The 19231-nt window shown below is 40.0% G+C and overlaps 1 protein-coding gene across 10 annotated transcripts in view; it reads right to left on the reverse strand.

The window, feature by feature from the left end:
• Positions 1-9890: 9890 nt before the first annotated feature.
• Positions 9891-19231, reverse strand: part of RUFY3 (RUN and FYVE domain containing 3) — a 96395-nt gene continuing 87054 nt past the window's right edge. For 3 of the 10 annotated variants that reach the window (XM_066232492.1, XM_066232496.1, XM_066232498.1), the window contains 4 exons: positions 17811-17875; positions 15173-15200; positions 14014-14082; positions 9891-11271 (listed from right to left, as the gene is read on the reverse strand). In XM_066232492.1, the coding sequence (XP_066088589.1) occupies positions 11128-11271; positions 14014-14082; positions 15173-15200; positions 17811-17875 (306 nt within the window). In that variant the 3' untranslated portion in view covers positions 9891-11127. The remainder of the gene's footprint in view (positions 11272-14013; positions 14083-15172; positions 15201-17810; positions 17876-19231) is intronic. The other 7 variants (XR_010725617.1, XM_066232493.1, XM_066232497.1 and 4 more) reach the window with 7 other exon arrangements.

Consider the following 19231-nt stretch of genomic DNA (forward strand, 5'->3'; position numbering starts at 1 on the left):
AAAGATTGGGTCACTGGGTGTGTCTACTGCTACTGGAGTGTTGCTTCTAGGCCCCCTCAGAGGACAGTGCAACATGTCTGTGTACCAACCACTCTATGCCTATATTATCTATTTTTTGTATCTGCTCTTTTGAAAGCACAATTTTTAAGCATTGTGGCAAAATATTCCTAACCAACTGCCATTTTGAGTGTACATTTCTGTGTCATTACACTATTGTGCAAACACTACAACCATCAACTACCAGAACGTTTTCATCGTCCCCAAATGAAACTGCCCATTCTCCTCCGTATCCCCAGCGACCACCATTCTACTTGGTCTGAATTTGACTGCTCTAGGAACCTCATAAAAGTGGAATGTTTGTCGTCCTGACTGGCTTATTTCACTTTGAATATTAAGTTCCATCCATGTTGTAGTGTGTCAGTTTCCTCCCTTTTAAAGGCTGAATATTTCATTGTATGGATCTCCTTTGTTTAGTTTGTCTGTTCATTGGTTGGTAAACATTTGGGTTGCTTTATGTTTTGGTTATTGTAAATAATGCTGCTATGAATGTGGATGTATAAATGTCTGTTTGAGTCCCTGCTTTCACTTTTTGGGTATATATCCAGAAGTGGAATTGCTGTATTATATGGTAATTTTGTTTAATTTCTTTAGGAACTACCATACTGTTTTACAAAGTGGCTGTACCATTTTACATGGCCACCAACAGTGCATTTCACAGCAGTTTCAATTTCTCCACATTTTAAATTTTGATGAAGTCTAACCTATCATTCTCTTGTCTGTGAATTTGGTGTTTTATCCAAGAAACTATTGCCAAATCCAATGCCTTAAATCTTTCACTCTTTTCTTAGAGTTTTATAGTTCTCTGATGTTAGATCTTTGACCCACTGCATTTTCGTATATGGTATAAATGTCCAACTTCACTTGTTGAAAAGACTCTTAATTTGAATGGTCTTAATACCCTTCTCAAAAACCATTTGACTATATTTGTGAGGGATTATTTCTTCTATGCTCTCCATTCTATTCCTTTGGTCTTCTCTTCTGTCTTTATGACAGTGCCACAGTTTTGATCAGTTGCTTTGTATTTGAGACCTCCAACTTGGTTCTTTTTCAAGATTGTCTTGGCTATTGGGTATCCCTTGACATTCCATATGCTTTTTAGTATGGATGCTTCTTTCAATACCATTGCTGCTACACTGGGGTTTTGGGTAGAGATTACACTGAATCTGTAGATGGCTTTGGGTAGTGTTGACATCTTAATGATATCAAGTCTTCCAATTCATGAACATGGGTGTATTTCCATTTATTGGTATCTTTAATTTCTTTCAGAAATGTTTTATAGTTTCCCGTGTAAAAGTTGTTTGTCTCTTTGGTTAATTCTTGTTAATGCTGTTGGAAATGATGGAAAGCACAATTTTTAAGGAAGATGGGTTTAACGTTAAGTCAAAGTATTCATGACTTGGTCCCTTAATTTTTTGGAATGCTACACTAATAGCACATCTTTGGAGTTTTTTTTTTTTCTTTCATTTTTCTGAAGCTGGAAACAGGGAGAGACAGTCAGACAGACTCCCGCATGCGCCCGACCGGGATCCACCTGGCACGCCCACTATGGGGCGACGCTCTGCCCACCAGGGGGCAATGCTCTGGCCATCCTGGGCATCGCCATGTTGCGACCAGAGCCACTCTAGCACCTGAGGCAGAGGCCACAGAGCCATCCCCAGCGCCCAGGCCATCTTTGCTCCAATGGAGCCTTGGCTGCGGGAGGGGAAGAGAGAGACAGAGAGGAAAGTGTGGCGGAGGGGTGGAGAAGCAAATGGGCGCTTCTCCTGTGTGCCCTGGCCGGGAATTGAACCCGGGTCCTCCGCACACTAGGCCGACGCTCTACCGCGGAGCCAACCGGCCAGGGCTGGAGCTTTGTTTTAATAAGGCTAAATAGGTGACATCAGAGAAATGGCACCATAAGGAGTGATACCAATAAATCTCCCCCAAAATTTAACAAGATCTTCAACCAGAGACAGAAAAATCTATCCTTGGAGCCTCCAGAAATTTCACACTAAATGCGAAAGTATGATTGAGTGAAAAATTGACTAAATATATAATCAACCCCGAAGGAAATAAGGAGGAAGAACACTCCACCTTCCTCACTAACCTAAATAAGGGCTGCTTTCACTGGGAACTGAGAATATAGGAACTAAGGCAGGCATAGGGGGTGAACAGAACCAGACTGCAGCACAAACATCTGAACCAGGCTGTGGCACGGACATCCAAGCTGAGGAAAAACTGTGTTTGTGGCAACCCGGGCAATACAAGCTAACGCTCGCGCGAAACCCAGACAAAGAAAGGCACTTGGGACAGCCATCCTCCCCAATCTCCTGGTTGGCGTGCGCAGATAGTGGGCGAGAGATTCCTCCTAGAGCCCCAGGAGTGGGCGCCCCTGTTACCAGACAGAGAGGCAGAGTCAGAGGCCTTTCTGTGGGCCGAAACTGGAGTCTCGGGGTCGTCCCTGTGCCCCAAAAAGCAGTGCGCGAGGAGGAAGCAGGAGCGAAATTCCCTACGCTCGAACTTTTCCGTGCGGGTGGGGCGCCTCACGGGGAGTGAGAGGCAGCTGGCCTGATCTGGTTGGTGAGCACGGAGAGTGGGTGAGAGATTCCCTTCAGGAGTGGGCGCCCGTGTTCCCAGACAGAGGGGAGAGTCAGAGGTCTTTGTGTGGGCTGAAGCCCCGCCTGATTATACTAGGGGCTCTGACTGATTGAGCCTTACCCAGAGCCCTGTGTTGAGTGGGAATAGAGTGGCGATTTGCCAGCTCTTTGAGCCTCTTACTCTCCAGGCAGAGGCAGCAGCAACCCCATAGCTGGATCATCAGGCTACTAATTCAGGAAGGAAAGACTAGGAGAGAGGCAATGGGAATACGGACTCTCTCATTGGCGGAGCCTGCAAATGCTAATGAGCCTCGACTGCCAACGAGACTGAAGCCCAATATATGACATCGCCATAGAGACTTATCAACTACAAACCTCTACCTAAGTGTGCCACAGGGGCAGAACCTGGGGTACAGAGTCACCGACCAGGAAGAGGCAGAGAAAAGAAAAAGAAGATAACCTCTCAAAATCAAGAATAATCCACAGACTTTATAACCTATCCTATTTTATTATATTTGTTCGTTAGTTTCTCTTATCTTCTTGTCTTGATTATTTTCTTCCTCTTTTAATATGGTCGTTTAATTCTCTGCCGGTCTTACTCTCTCTTCTCCTTGAGCTACACTACCCATAAGTGTTACATCCCCATTATCTTTTCTTTTTTTCCTTTCTCTCTATGAGGGTTGCACTCCAAAACTCTTAACTCTCTCTCTCTCTTTCCTTTTATTCTTTTTTCTTCTTTTTGTGTTTTCCTCTTTCTTTTTTTTCCTCCCTCTATATTAGTTTCTTCTTTTCTCCTTTACTTTTGCTCTCATTCAACCCTCAATCAGGAACAAATTATTTTATCTGAGACTCAAATTTTTCTTTGTGGTGCTTTGGGGTTTTTTTACTTTGCTTTTTTAACTCATCAGCAGTGCTCCAAACCCTGGCTCTCCATTTTATTTAGTTCTTGCTCTACTAAATACAATAGTAATTTTTAAATTTTTCCCCTTTTTTCTGTTTCCCTCTTATTCCTCTCATCATATCTCTTAGTCAACCATCACCTAAAAGAAAATCATTTTACTCTTGACCCAAATTTCTTTTTTGCATTTTTTGGGTCCATACCCCCTTTTTAGCCCTTTTATCACTTCTCCCCAACAGAGGCCCTCCATTATAGGTAGTTTTTGTTCTATTTAGAACAATATAATTCACAGTTCACCACAAGATTTTCTCAAGAAGGAGGGGAGAAGAGAGGAGAGGGAAAACGGGGGGGGGAGTAATTTTTTTTATTCTTTTTTATTTTTATTTTTTAACTTTTTATTTTATTATTTATAGTATTACTTATAGTATTATTCCCATTAATACTATCAACAAAACCACCCTCAGATGCCATTAAGGACAAAGAAATAGAATATCATGGATACAAAAGACAGACAGGTAGCACAGATAGATGAGGAAAAATCTGTGGAGAAAAAATTAAATATATTGCAAACCTTGGAGCTAAATGACAGAGAATTTAAAACAGAAATCCTAAAAATACTCAGAAATATACAAGAAAACACAGAAAGGCAATTTAGGGAGATCAGAAAACAACTCAATGAACACAAAGAATATATTACCAAGGAAATTGAAACTATAAAAACAAATCAAACAGAGATGAAAAACTCAATTGACGAGCTGAAAAATGAGGTAACAAGCTTAGCTAATAGAACAGGCCAGATAGAAGGTAGGATTAGTGAAACAGAAGACAAGCAACTTGAGGCACAACTTATGAGAAGAAAGAGACTCAAAAATTAAAAAAAATGAGAAAGCCCTACAGGAATTGTCTGACTCCATCAAAAAGAATAACATAAGAATAAAGGTATATCAGAGGCAGAAGAGAGAGAAAATGGAATGGAGAACATATTCAAACAAATAAGAGATGAGAACTTGCCAAGCCTATGGAAAGAACTAAAGCCTCAAATTCAAGAAGCAAACAAAACTCCGAGTTATCTTAACCCAAAAAAACCTACTCCAAGGCACATAATTAAATTGGCACAAACCAACGACAAAGAAAAAATTCTCAAGGCAGCCAGGGAAAAGAAGAATACAACATATAAAGGAAGGCCCATTAGATTATCATCAGATTTCTCAACAGAAACTCTACAAGCTAGAAGAGAGTGGACCCCAATATTTAAAGTCCTGAAAGAGAGGAACTTCCAGCCACGAATACTATACCCATCAAAGCTACCCTTCAAATATGAAGGAGAAATAAAAACATTCACAGATACAGAAAAGATGAAGGAATTTATCATCAGAAAACCCCCACTCCAGGAATTACTAAAGGGGGTTTTCCAACCAGAAAAAAGAACAAAACAAAACAAAACCACAAGTAAAAGCTCCACCAAGAACACAATAAAACCAAATTTAAACTGTGACAACAACAAAAAAAGGGGAGAGGACGGAGATGAACAGTAGCAAAGGACGATGGAGTGCAAAAGTACTCACAAGATAGTGCACTACAATGAACAGGGTAGGAACCTTTTTCATTACTTAATGGTAACCACCATTGAAAAAACCACCACAGAAGCACATGATTTAAAAAAGATAGCAACAGAGGAAAGATGTATGGAATACAACCAAACAAAAACAAAAAATAGAAAAACGAAAGAGAAGGATCAAACAAGACACAAAACTATCAGAAAGCAATGCATAAAATGGCAATAGGGAACTCACAAGTGTTAATAATTACACTAAATGTAAATGGATTAAACTCACCAATAAAAAGGCACAGAGTAGCAGAATGGATTAAAAAAGAAAATCCAACTGTATGCTGCCTACAAGAAATTCATCTAAGCAACAAGGATAAAAACAAATTCAAAGTGAAAGGCTGGAAAACAATACTCCATGCAAATAACATCCCAAAAAAAGCAGGCATAGCAATACTTATATCTGATAATGCTGACTACAAGACAGCAAAAGTACTCAGACAAAAATGGTCATTTCATAATGATTAAGGGGAGGCTGAATCAAGAAGACATAACAATTCTTAATATATATGCACCAAACCAAGGAGCTCCAAAATATATAAGACAGCTACTTATTGACCTTAAAACAAAAACTGACAAAAATACAATCATACTTGGAGACCTTAATACACTGCTGAGAGCTCTAGATCGGTCATCCAAACAGAAAATCAATAAAGATATAGTGGCCTTAAACAAAACACTAGAGCACCTGGATATGATAGACATCTACAGGACATTTCATCCCAAAATGACAGAGTATACATTTTTCTCCAGTGTACATGGATCATTCTCAAGAATTGACCATATGTTGGGCCACAAAAACAGCATCAGCAAATTCAGGAAAATCAAAGCTGTACCAAGCATATTTTCTGATCATAAAGCCTTGGAACTAGAATTCAACTGTAAAAAAGAGGAAAAAAACCCCGCAAAAATGTGGAAACTAAACAACATACTTTTAAAAAATGAATGGGTCAAAGAAGAAATAAGCGCAGAGATCAAAAGATATATACAGACAAATGAAAATGACAATACGACATATCAGAATCTATGGGATGCAGCAAAAGCAGTGATAAGAGGGAAGTTCGTATCACTTCAGGCCTATATGAACAAACAAGAGAGAGCCCAAGTGAACCACTTAACTTTACACCTTAACAACTGGAAAAAGAAGAACAAAGACAACCCAAAACCAGCTGAAGAAAGGAGATAATAAAAATCAGAGCAGAAATAAATGAAATACAGAACAGAAAAACTATAGAAAAAATTAATAGAATGAGGAGCTGGTTCTTTGAAAAGATCAACAAAATTGACAAACCCTTGGCAAGACTTACCAAGGAAAAAAAGAGAAAGAACTCATATAAACAAAATCCAAAATGAAAGAGGAGAAATCACCACGGACATCATAGGTATACAAAGAATTATTGTAGAATACTATGAAAAACTTTATGCCACTAAATTCAACAATCTAGAAGAAATGGTAAATTCCTAGAACAATACAACCTTCCTAGACTGAGTCAAGAAGAAGCAGAAAGCCTAAACAGACCAATTAGTGGGGAAGAAATAGAAAAAACTATTAAAAACCTCCCCAAAAATAAAAAGTCCAGGCCCAGACGGTCATACTAGCGAATTCTATCAAACATTCAAAGAAGACTTGGTTCCTATTCTACTCAAAGTCTTCCAAAAAATTGAAGAAGAAGCAATATTTCCAAAAACATTTTATGAGGCCAACATAACCCTCATACCGAAACCGGGCAAGGAAAGCACAAAAAAAGAAAACTACAGACCAATATCTCTAATGAATTCAGATGCTAAAATACTAAAGAAAATACTGGCAAATCGAATACAACAACATATTAAAAAAATAATACATTCAAGATCAAGTGGGATTCATCCCAGAATCTCAAGGATGGTTCAACATACGTAAAACGGTTAACGTAATACACCATATCAACAAAACAAAGAACAAAACCCACATGATCTTATCAATAGATGCAGAAAAGGCATTCAATAAAATACAACACAATTTTATGTTTAAGACTCTCAACAAAATGGGTATAGAAGGACAATATCTCAACATGATAAAGGCCATATATGATAAACCATCAGCTAACATCATATTAATAGGCACAAAATGGAAGGCTTTCCCCCTTAAATCAGGAACAAGAAATGGTTGTCCACTCTCTCCACTCTTATTTAATGTGGTGCTAGAGTTTCTAGCCAGAGCAATCAGACAAGACAAAGAAATAAAAGGCATCCATCTCGGAAAAGAAGTAAAGGTATCACTTTTTGCAGATGATATGATCCTATACATTGAAAACCCCAAAGAATCTACAAAAAGACTACTAGAAACAATAAGCCAATACAGTAAGGTTGCAGGATACAAAATCAACATACAAAAGTCCATAGCCTTTCTATATGCCAACAATGAAACATTTGAGAATGAACTCAAAAAAGTAATCCCCTTCACTATTGCAGCAAAAAAAAAAAAAAAAAAAAAATACCAGCCTGACTGGTAGTAGCGCAGTGGATCAAGCATCGACCTAGAAAACTGAGGTCACTGGTTCAAAACCCTGGGCTTGCCTGGTCAAGGCACATATGGGAGTTGATGCTTCCTGCTCCTCCCCCCTTCTCTCTCTCTCATCTCTAAAATAAATAAAAAAAAAAATAATTAAAAAAATAAAATACCTAGGAATAAACATAACAAAGAATGTAAAGGACTTATATAATGAAAACTACAAACCATTGTTAAGGGAAATCGAAAAAGATACAATAAGATGGAAGAATATTCCTTACTCTTGGATAGGAAGAATAAATATAATCAAGATAGCCATATTACCCAAAGCAATATACAAATTTAATGCAATTCCCATCAAAATTCCAATGACATTTTTTAAAGAAATGGAACAAAAAATCATCAGATTTTTATGGAACTATAAAAAACCCCGAATAGCCAAAGCAATTCTAAAGAAAAAGAACGAGGCTAGGGGCATTAAAATACCTGACTTCAAACTATATTATAGAGCCACGACAATCAAAACAGCATGGTATTGGCAGAAAAATAGACATTCAGACAAATGAAACAGAATAGAAAGTCCAGAAATAAAACCACATATATATGGTCAAATAATTTTTGATAAAGGGGCCAGCAACACACAATGGAGAAAAGAAAGCCTCTTCAACAAATGGTGCTGGGAAAACTGGAAAGCCACATGCAAAAGAATGAAATTCGACTACAGTTTGTCCCCTTGTACTAAAATTAATTCAAAATGGATCAAAGACCTAAATATAAGACCTGAAACAATAAAGTACATAGAAGAAGACATAGGTTCTAAACTCATGTACCTTGGTTTTAAAGAGCATTTTGTGAATTTGAATCCAAAGGCAAGGGAAGTGAAGGCAAAAATAAATGAATGGGACTACATCAGACTAAGAAGTTTTTTCTCAGCAAGAGAAACTGACAACAAAATAAACACACAGCCAACTAAATGGGAAATGATATTTTCAAACAACAGCTCAAATAGGGGCCTAATATCCAAAATATACAAAGAACTCATAAAACTCAACAACAAACAAACAATCTAATAAAAAAATGGGAAGAGGACATGAACAGACACTTCTGTCAGGAAGAAATACACATGGCCAAGAGATATATGAAAAGATGCTCATCTTCATTAGTTACTAGAGAAATGCAAATCAAAACTGCAATGAGATACCACCTCACACCTCTTAGATTAGCTATTATTAACAAGACAGGTAATAGCAAATGTTGGAGAGGCTGTGGAGAAAAAGGAACCCTCATCCACTGTTGGTGGGAATGTAAAGTAGTACAACCATTATGGAAGAAAGTATCTTGGTTCCTCAAAGAACTGAAAATAGAACTACCTTATGACCCAGCAATCCCTCTACTGGGTATATACCCCCAAAACTCAGAAACATTGATATGTAAAGACACATGCAGCCCCATGTTCATTGCAGCCTTGTTCACAGTGGCCAAGACATGGAAACAACCAAAAAGCCCTTCAATAGAGGACTGGATAAAGAAGATGTGGCACATATACTCTATGGAATACTACTCAGCCATAAGAAATGATGACATAGGATCATTTACAACAAAATGGTGGGATCTTGATAACATTATACGAAGTGAAATAAGTGAATCAGAAAAAACCAAGAACTGCATTATTCCATACGTAGGTGGGACATAAAAATAAGACAGAGACATTGATAAGAGTGTGGTGCCTGACCTGTGATGGCACAGTGGATAAAGCGTCGACCTGGAAATGCTGAGGTCACCGGTTCAAAACCCTGGGCTTGCCTGGTCAAGGCACATATGGGAGTTGATGCTTCCAGCTCCTCCCCCTTTCTCTCTCTCTGTCTCTCTCTCCTCTCTAAAAATGAATAAATAAAAACCTTAAAAAAAAAGAGTGTGTTGGTTACGGGGGGGGGGGAGGTAGTGGTGGAGGGAGAATAAAAGAGGAGGGGGAGGGGCACAAAGAAAACTAGATAGAAGGTGACAGAGTACAATCTGACTTTGGGTGATGGGTTGCAACATAATTGATTGACAAGATAACCTGGACATGTTTTCTTTGAACATATGTACTCTGATTTATTGATGTCACCCTAGTAAAATTAATTAAAAAAATCAATTAAAAAATTTTAGGAATAAAAAAATAAAAAGGTTAAATTATCTGTAGCACCTCAAACACTGCTGGCATATGTAGCCAAAAATAAGGAAAATATTACTTAAAGGGGAAAAAAAGACAACAAACCAGGCTAGAATTATTAGATTTTATTTTTCTTTAGTACTCTTAAAACTCAGCATCACTAAGTAACATGCTCGAATTCTGAAATAACTCTTTCTCAGGCTGAACCCTATTTTAAGAAGACAGAATTTCTTAAATACCATGTTCCAGGATGTTTCCAGAATCTAACCCAGTAACAGAATCGTATCTTCTTAGGTCTTCATTGGAATCAAACAATCTCGGCACAAATGAAAAATAGCATCTACCATTTTTTTCCTTCCCTTGGTAAATGCACCTTGCCTTTTCACTCCCACAGGGCTTTGTTACTGGAAGATGTTTGAATATCATACTGTCCAAGGAACTTGTCTATCAGTTCTAATTCTTGGCTCAGAATAAAGAACCCCTTAGTCCAGAATTTAATAAATATCCTGAGCTCATTGTTCTTTGTCATGGACAAATGAAATCATTTTACTTTATCTTTGCTTTGCTTTCAATAATTTCTATTTTGCAAAAGTCAAACCCCATCTTTAACACAATTTGTATTATGACTTGAAGAGGAGGGAGGGACTGGGGAAGAGTTGGCTCATTTTGTAGCAGGTGACTCTGAAAAGGGCAGATATTTACTTTTGAAGTCATTAATGGGGAATCAGCAAATGTTCCTCTACCTTGTTCTTAAAATGAAATCACCTGCAGGCCAGGACCAGAAAATTCTGGTCCTGAAACTATAATATATTACAATATTATTTTAACTACATTCAGAATTTATATTACTCTTTAATTTCTTCTCCCTGAGTTTGGGTTCACAGTTTGGTAGATACTTTAAAGAGGTAGTTAGAGGGGTTGAAGAGGAAAGTTTGTGTCTAGCAGCACCTGGGAAAATAGGTAAGACCAGTCATTTTGGCCTTTGTGAACATTTCTCTTTCCCCCTTGAATCTGTAAATGTCGACGAAGATGCTAATTTTCCTTTTTATTCTTATCTGCTAAGGATCCTCTCTCCTATTATATCTACCCAGTGTTATTATCACTATCCACAAGTGGGGTTGTCTGGATTTAGAAGAGAGAGGTTCATCCGAGTAACTTTTATTCATACAGTCTTTAGGGAAAAGGAGCAAAATTTCCAGCACCCCCATCCACTGCATTTTCTCCCTGGACCTGGTTTATTTCAATCATTTCTGTAAACTCTTGAGATGATTTTAAAGTCTGGACTCTGGGAAATCCTGATCCCTAACACAGGTAGAAACATTCTGGTCCAGGTCTTGGTCTCCATTCTTACGATGGGCTGGTGGAGTACTGTTTCATCAGATGCTCGTGACAGGGATTGCAAACTCGCTCAGGCTTGATACTTGAAGGAAGAGGCAGTTCATTTGTTGAACAGGCATTACAGAAGGTTCCTCTGCAGTTCTTACACACATTCTACAAGGAAAAGAGGAGGTTAGGTGGGGAATAGCAGAGAGGGTAAGGATGCATGGAATAGAAAAGGCCAAATACTGTAAACGCCCAATGTCTAATCAAGATTTGCCTGAATGTCTGCTAAAGCACAAGAAGGTTAGCTGACCAAACACAATCTCTGCCTACAAAGCTTTCAGTCTAGTTTTTAGATTTAAATGAACAGCAGTGCTACAGAATTAAAAACAAAACAAAACAGATAATACACAAAAATCTTTTTCTTTTAAAGTGAGAAGGACAGATAGGGAGAGAGATGAGAAGCATCAATTCTTCATTGGGACAGCTTAGTTGTTCATTGACTGCTTTCTCATATGTGCCTTGATGGGGGTGGGGGGGCTACAGCAGAGCCAGTGACTCTTTGCTCAAGCCAGTGACTTTGGGCTTGAACCAGTGACCATATGGTCATGTCTATGATCCCATGCTCAAGCCTGTGACCCTGCGCTCAAGCTGGTGACCTTGGGGTTTTGAACCTCGGTCCTCTGCATCCCAGGCCGATTCTCTAGCCACTGTGCCACCCCTGGTCAGGCCACAAACTCTTTTATCTGTAGATTATATACTTTCATTCACTATATTCACAGTTAGATTAGGTAATTATAAAATTAGTTTGCAAGTACCTAAGCATACTCCAAGTAAGGCAGGCAGTGACCTAGCAAGGGACTGGGTAGTAGCCTAAGATAAAAATTGTGCTGAGCATGAACTGAAAGTATAGCTCCTTACACACTGATGTGCTTCATGCTTTCCTGTGATGCTCTACAAGCACATTCTTTGGGGTATCAGTGCAGCAGAAGCATAGCTTCCTATGGTCTGTTTATAGGGAAATCAGTCTCTTTATTAAGCATTTTGAATCTTTAGAGGCCAAGTGGTAGGACAGCATGTGGGTCATTAAGGCAGTGTCACTGGTAAGGTTGAGGCAGAGTGGTACACAGAGCTCCCAGAGTCCCCATATAAAAGCTGTGAAGAATAACTTCCCCTATGGACAATGCTGCCTTTTCTGTAACAATTCATCTTCCTGAGGGTACAGTGAGGCAGAGGCTCCCTTTTATTTAAAAGCCTGGGAGGAGCCTGACCAGGTGGTGGTGCAGTGGCTAGAGCGTCAGACTGGGAAGCGGAAGACCCAGGTTCGAGACCCTGAGGTCTCCAGCTTGAGCACGGGCTCGTCTGGCTTGAGCAAAAAGCTCACCAGCTTGAGTGCAGGGTTACTCGGTCTGCTGTAGCCCCACAGTCAAGGCACATATGAGAAAGCAATCAATGAACAAGTAAGGTGTCACAACGAAAAACTGATGATTGATGCTTCTCATCTCTCTCCGTTCCTGTCTGTCCCTGTGTATCCCTCTGACTGTCTCTGAAAAAAAAAAAAAAAAAAAAAGCCTGGGAGTTTTCCTCTGACATACTCAGTTACTGAGAATGGCTTAGAACTTAGAAGTCAGAATTAGAAGAGCAGTTTCTTCTGTATTTCTGCAATCACAACTTCCAGCACTATAAAAGCACTTCATCTTTATCTGATTCTGCTAATTTAAGACTAGGACATATTATATAGATATCTTAAATTTTTTATTTATCGATTTTAGGGGGAGAGAAAAGGAAAAAGGGAGGGAGGGAGGGAGGGAGGGAGGGAGAGAGAGAGAGAGAGAGAGAGAGAGAGAGAGAGAGATGGGAACATCAAACGGTTCTGTATGTGCCCCAACCAGGGACCGAACTGGCAACCTCTGCCTCTGGACAATGTTTTAATCAACTGAGCCACCCGGCCAGTAACTTTGTCAAAATCCAGCATGATCACGAAGGATGGTGGGCAGGTTGTACTCCAGAAGTTGGGCGTGTTTCCTACACCCACTCGTCCATTAGTTTTCTGGAGACTGTACTGTGAACTGGGCAACATATTTATGCTGGGAGTACTATTGTAAGAAAGTCATCAGTCTGGTGGTCAGACACTTTTCCTTTCACTCTCTTTACCCTGCGGATAACAAGCAGGGAAAGTGCTCAGGGGAAAACAAGTTGTTTACTAGAGAGAGCTCATTTCCCTTTCAGAGGCTGTTTCTCCAAATAATTCAAAGAACCTCCTTCTCCAAAGCCTATCTTAGTCTGTCCTAAGCAGAATGGACTACTGGAAGGAGTGTAGACTTCGGAGCCAAAGTCAGGTTGCCTCTGAGCTCTGCCACTTTTATGAGTTGAGTAACTTTGGGAAAAGCACTTAAGCTCTCTGAGCCAAGGTTCATCTATAAAATGATAGCGCAAAGGTCATAAGTTTCACAAAAACAGGACTCAGTCTACCTTTTGTTCACCACTCTTTCTCCACCATATGGAATAGCACATTCCACACTGTAGGTGCTCAAGAAATATTTATTTATAAATTTATGCTAATTTGTGGCCCTGGCCAGATATAGCTCAGTTGGTTAGTGTTGTCCTGATATGCCAAGGTTGTGGGTTCAATCCCTAGTCAGGGCACATAATGTATCAACCAATGAATGTGTCAATGTGTGGAACAACAAATTGATGTTTCTCTCTTGGCAATAAATAAAAAGTAAAATAAATTTATGTTAATGGGGATTTACCAACATGACTTAATATGACTGAAAAACAGGTACACAATAACTTTCGTTCTTTTTGCTTTCCCCCACTCCTCGCACTCTCCACAGTAGAGCCCCTGTTGTTGGAAGGGGCGCGTGGGGTCAAGGAGGCCCCTATGAAGAACCATTTACGTCTCACCATTACCTTTGTTAGGCTGCCCCCTTCCTGGCAGAGCTGGCACACTTGTGGCCTTTCAGGGAGCAGTGGCTGATCCTAAACCACACAGCAAGCCGCAGAAATATTAGTAATTTCAGAATAGACATTTTTAGTCACAAAATTAATATAACCACACTACAGTCTGTCTGGAAACTAACAAATTACAGTCCCACCACCTTAATACAGCTCTGAATAATACTACCATTAGCCTTGGAGCTTCTTTAATTTTTATAATGAAGTAATGTGATTTTACTTATAAAGAGAAAATTCAATTATGTAAGTGTAAAGTAAAAAAAAAAAAAAAAAGCCCCATCCCTCTTGCTTACTCTACCATCAAGAATGGAAAGCAGGCCCTGGCTGGTTGGCTCAGTGGTAGAGCATCAGCCTGGCATACAGGAGTCCCAAGTTTGTTTCCCGGCCAGGGCACAAAGGGGAGGCGACCATCTGCTTCTCCTCCCCTCCCCCTCTCTTTCCTCTCTATCTCTCTCTTCCCCTCCTGCAGCCATTGGAGGAAAGTTGGCCTGGGCGCTGAGGATGGCTCTGTGGCCTCTGCCTCAGGCGCTAGAATGGCTCTGGTTGTAACAGAGCGACGCCCCAGATGGGCAGAGCATCGCCCCCTGGTGGACATGCCCGGTGGATCCCGGTCGTGCGCATGCGGGAGTCTGTCTGACTGCCTCCCCGTTTCCAGCTTCGGATAAATACAAAAAAAAAAAAAAAAAAAAAGAATGGAAAGCTGGTTTCATTTTATATCCTAATAAGTAAATGACAGAGGTGACTCAGTCAAGGTAGCATTTGTCATCTTTCTCATTGGGCTGTCATACGCAATTTAGTAGTAAAGTATTTTACAATCATTTATATTTGCTTGTTTCTAAGTGACTGAAAAGTATTTTGTATAGGGAAAACTAAGGGAAAGGGAGGTACAGTGAGCTTTGAGGTCCACTTTCTTAGGCGTCAAAGAGAATTCAAGTAAGTGAGAACTATTGTTTACTTAGTGAAGTGCTCGAAGCTCTGCTGATTTCAGGCACATGCATTATTTGTTTAAGGGACTGTTAAAAGGGTGGCCAGAAGCTATGCGTCCATCTAGTGCATGGTACAGTCAATCACATAATTTATACAAGACATTTTTCAAAACAGGAGACTCAGTTACCTGTTCATCCACAGGGTGAGGCTGCAGCCTAGAACGGAAAATTAAAACTAGTAAAAACAGCAACTTATTATATTTCTATTTGTATCATTTTAGAAGCACACACAAAAAAGCAATACCATGGTTCTTTTATGTTGTTGGTAACAATATAATAACTAATCTTGGCCTCCAAGGAGAGGAAATTTTGGTTGTTAAATCTAATACTAGAAGCTGATCCTTGATCTACATTCTGGTTCCTGTTTAAAAATAGGTTTGGAGTTATATGCTTCCTTTTTACTACCAAGCAAATAGCATTTATTTTTCTAAACTATAAAACTCCAAATGATCAGTGCCCTGTTTTAGTAGCTTCTTTTCCTGTATGATATTATATAAATCTATTAATTATGCCATGTTATTAGTCCTCTCTTCCTAATAATGTTAAAATGTGAACCGTAGCAAACTAATCAGGGGCAAGGAAATATTCACTGTCACATGAGTACCCATTCAGGGATACTTCATGAGACCCAGCTGAGCTAATTCTGATTTTTCCAACTTAAAATAGAACTTCAGAGAAAAGCAAGGTCCACTTTCAGTTCCAGAGAAAATGTACCACAGATCTACAGCAGTTACAGTTCTCTTCGGTTGAATGGCAGCGTGACCACCAGTGTGACCAGGTTTTCAGCTGTTCCTTGGACCACAACCCTAGGAAGACTGAGTATGCTTTAGGACTGCAGTTCGGGTCAGGACAGGCCCTGGATGCAGCTATTATGCAGCAGAGACAAGGGACTTAAAAAGAGAAGACAAAGTAAGCACAGGCAACTTGGGTGTGCCACCCATCCTATGCTCCTTAGGCTTTTTCATGTGTAAAGTCGGAACAGATTAAATTTTTGTAAGGAGAGTTAAATGTGTAAGGCGGTAATAGAACACAACACAGATAGAAGGTAGTACTGTCTTACATTTGCAGGGCCTAAGTCAGAACCTGGCATGTGAGACACTCCTGATTGCTATGACTTGAGTCTGGAAGGAGGCTGACCCTTTCAAGTCCTGGTTAATTCTATGGCCTACTCCCTTCCGTGGCCCAGGCTGATCTGATTGTTAGTGGGCTGTTGATTAAGGTTGGTCCTGGGTCAGACCATGCTCTTTGGGACTTCACTTCAAGGCTCTGGAATCATTCTGGCCTTGGGGGTGAGGAAGGGCTGGTTAGGCCAAGTACCTGCACCACCATCCTCCTCTTGCACCATGTGACTTATCATTCCAGCAGCCTTTTGCTCCAGGTGACACACAACCTCCTTCTTAAGGCATCTAAGACTAGACAGGGCAAATGCCAATGATATGCCCTGCATAGTTCTCTCAGAACGCTGCTGAGGTATCTTCCATTGTTACTGAGCTTATACTACTGTTGTTACAAGTCACTTTAATTTTTAGAGCAGTTTTAGGTTCACAGCAGAACTGTACAAGTACAGAGATTCCCCATATATTCCATCCACCCTCTGCCAATATCAACATTCCTCACCAGGGTGGTACCTGCTGTTATAATCAATGAACCTCCATGGATACACTGTAATTACTCAAACTCCACAGTTTCCCTTAGGGTTTAATCTTGCTTTTGTAGATTCTATGGGTCTGGACAAATGAATAATGATAGGTATCTATCACCATCGTATCCCACAAGTATTTTCACTGTCCTGAACAAATCTGTGCTCTGCCTGTTCATCCATCTATCCATATTCTCCAAACCCAGGTAACAAATGTCTCCATGGTTTTGCTTTTTCCAGGATGTCAAATAGTTGGACCTCCTTTGGTTTTTAATGCAGTAGCACTATGTAATATTTTGTTATAGTTCTACCTGTGAAAATATTTTTTTGTGTGTGTGACAGAGACAGAAAGAGGGACAGATAGGGATAGACAGACAAGAAGGGAGAGATGAGAAGCATCAATTTTTCGTAGCGGCACCTTAGTTGTTCATTGATTGCTTTCTCATATGTGTCTTGACCAGGGGGCTCCATCACGGCAAGTGACCCCTTGCTCAAGCCAGTGACCTTTAGGCTCAAGCCAGCGACCATGGGGTCATGTCTATGATCTCACACTCAAGCCAGCGACCCCACGCTCAAGCTGGGACCCCACACTCAAGCTGGATGAGCCCGTGCTCAAGCCGGTGACCTTGGGGTTTTGAACCTGGGTCCTCTGCATCCCCCAGTCCCACACTCTATCCACTGTGCCACCGCTGGGTCAGGCAGAGAAAAATTGTTAAAAGTCAATTTCCTTGAAACAATCTTAGGCTCTTCATCGGAAATAGGGGCACATAGCTGCCTTTCTCCGAGCACATAGGTGGAAACAAGTCACACTCACACCAATCCAGCAAAGATCAGAAATAATCTTTTTTTAAGTGATCATTTGAGTTTGGGGATTAACTGAGGAAGAGTCAAAGGACAGCTTGCCCACCCTTCTTGTTTCTGAAATGAACTAATTGGGTTTGTTTTAATATGTTACAATATTTATTGGTTTATTATTTATTCATTCCCCTTCAAAATGTCTTTCTAGAATATTAGTATTACAAGTCAGTGTCCAGTCTTGTGTCATTGCTAATGTCTATCAAAATCTCCCTCTTTCCCACCATCACAAAATAACTTCATATCTTAGTTAACATTTTATCAACAAACACCTGTAGCATTCTTCCAGGGGCTTTTTTAGATTAACATTTTCCTCTTGAATTTTGTGCTTCCCATCCTGCCAAAAGAAAACAGCCCAATTTATTAATTATTCAGAATGCTAAACAACGATGATGTTGCAGACATTTTTTCCCTTAGCTTAGGTATAAAAGCTAAGCAGCTTTTTTTTTTTTTAGGGAAGGAATTTAACTTTCAAGATGTTTTTCCTCATTCTTTGCCCCAAGTAGTTTCTGAACAGATTATTCTGGTAGAGTTTGCAACAAACGATCTTCAGAGCAGTTATTTTTTTTTTAAATTCTTGAGATTCAAATTAAAATCCCGAATGTATACTACTTATTTACAAAGTGGGCTCAAGGTATCAGTTACTTCTCCGAGGAGAAAAAGAACAGATACGGGCACATATATTCCCCCGGCCAGCTGAGCTCTGGGGAACTGGCAGACCGGGCATGGCCACGTCCAGCAGACCGTGTCACCTGGACACTCAAGGCCGTGACGACTCCTACAGCCTCTACAAGTCAGAGTTTTCTTTTCTGAAGGACCAATGTAAAGTTCTGAACTACATTTCTGCCTGCAGTTTTTAGAGACAAATTCTTTTGGTGGCACATACATGCTTGCTGCCTCTCAGCCCCCAAAAGTAAAATGCATGTTCTTATGTTGCTCAGATATCAAGGAAGGGAGGGCGATGAGATATTACCCTGTGGGAAACCCCACTGCAGGGCAATTCCAAGACTGAGAACCCCAAGGACGGCCTCACTGGAAACACATGGTAAGACAGGCCAAGATTTCAGTAAATCTCTGTAAGCCCTTACAAGTACACTTTATATTTGCTAAACTAACATAATAAAGACAGTATGCTACACAGTGGTACTTTGCAGACTTTAAATTAGTAGTAATGAGTACTATATAATAAATTTCCATTCTTTTCTACTCTCCAGCTAATTAGCAGCCCACGCTCTAGAAATTTTAAAGAAGCAGCTTATGCCCTGGCCAGACAGCTTGGTTGGTTAGAATATCGTTGCGAAGCGCAGAGGCTGCCGGTTTGATCCCCAGTCAGGGCACATACGGGAACAGATCCATGTTCCTGTCTCTCTCCTGCTCTTTCCCTTGCTCTCTCTGAAGTCAATAAAACAAACATTTAAAAAAAAAGAAAGGAAGCAGCTTATCAATTTCTTCTGTTTTGTTATATATAAATGTACTAAGAAGGTGATTTTTTCCCTGTGTTTGTCTTTAACAGAACAAGTATTTCATGCTTTTCTAATTTTATTATATGTTCTTACCTAGTTTTGGCTCCCTTACAACTACAGGGGCCAGAGGTCTCTGTCCTGACACTGTTCTGTAGAAACTTCTACTTCTGCTCTTTAAACCACTCTACATTACTGTCCCTTCTCCACGCCTGGTTCTGTTTTCTTCTGAT

The sequence above is a fragment of the Saccopteryx bilineata genome, chromosome 5 (genome assembly GCF_036850765.1).
Source record: "Saccopteryx bilineata isolate mSacBil1 chromosome 5, mSacBil1_pri_phased_curated, whole genome shotgun sequence".
Taxonomy (NCBI): Eukaryota; Metazoa; Chordata; class Mammalia; order Chiroptera; family Emballonuridae; genus Saccopteryx; species Saccopteryx bilineata.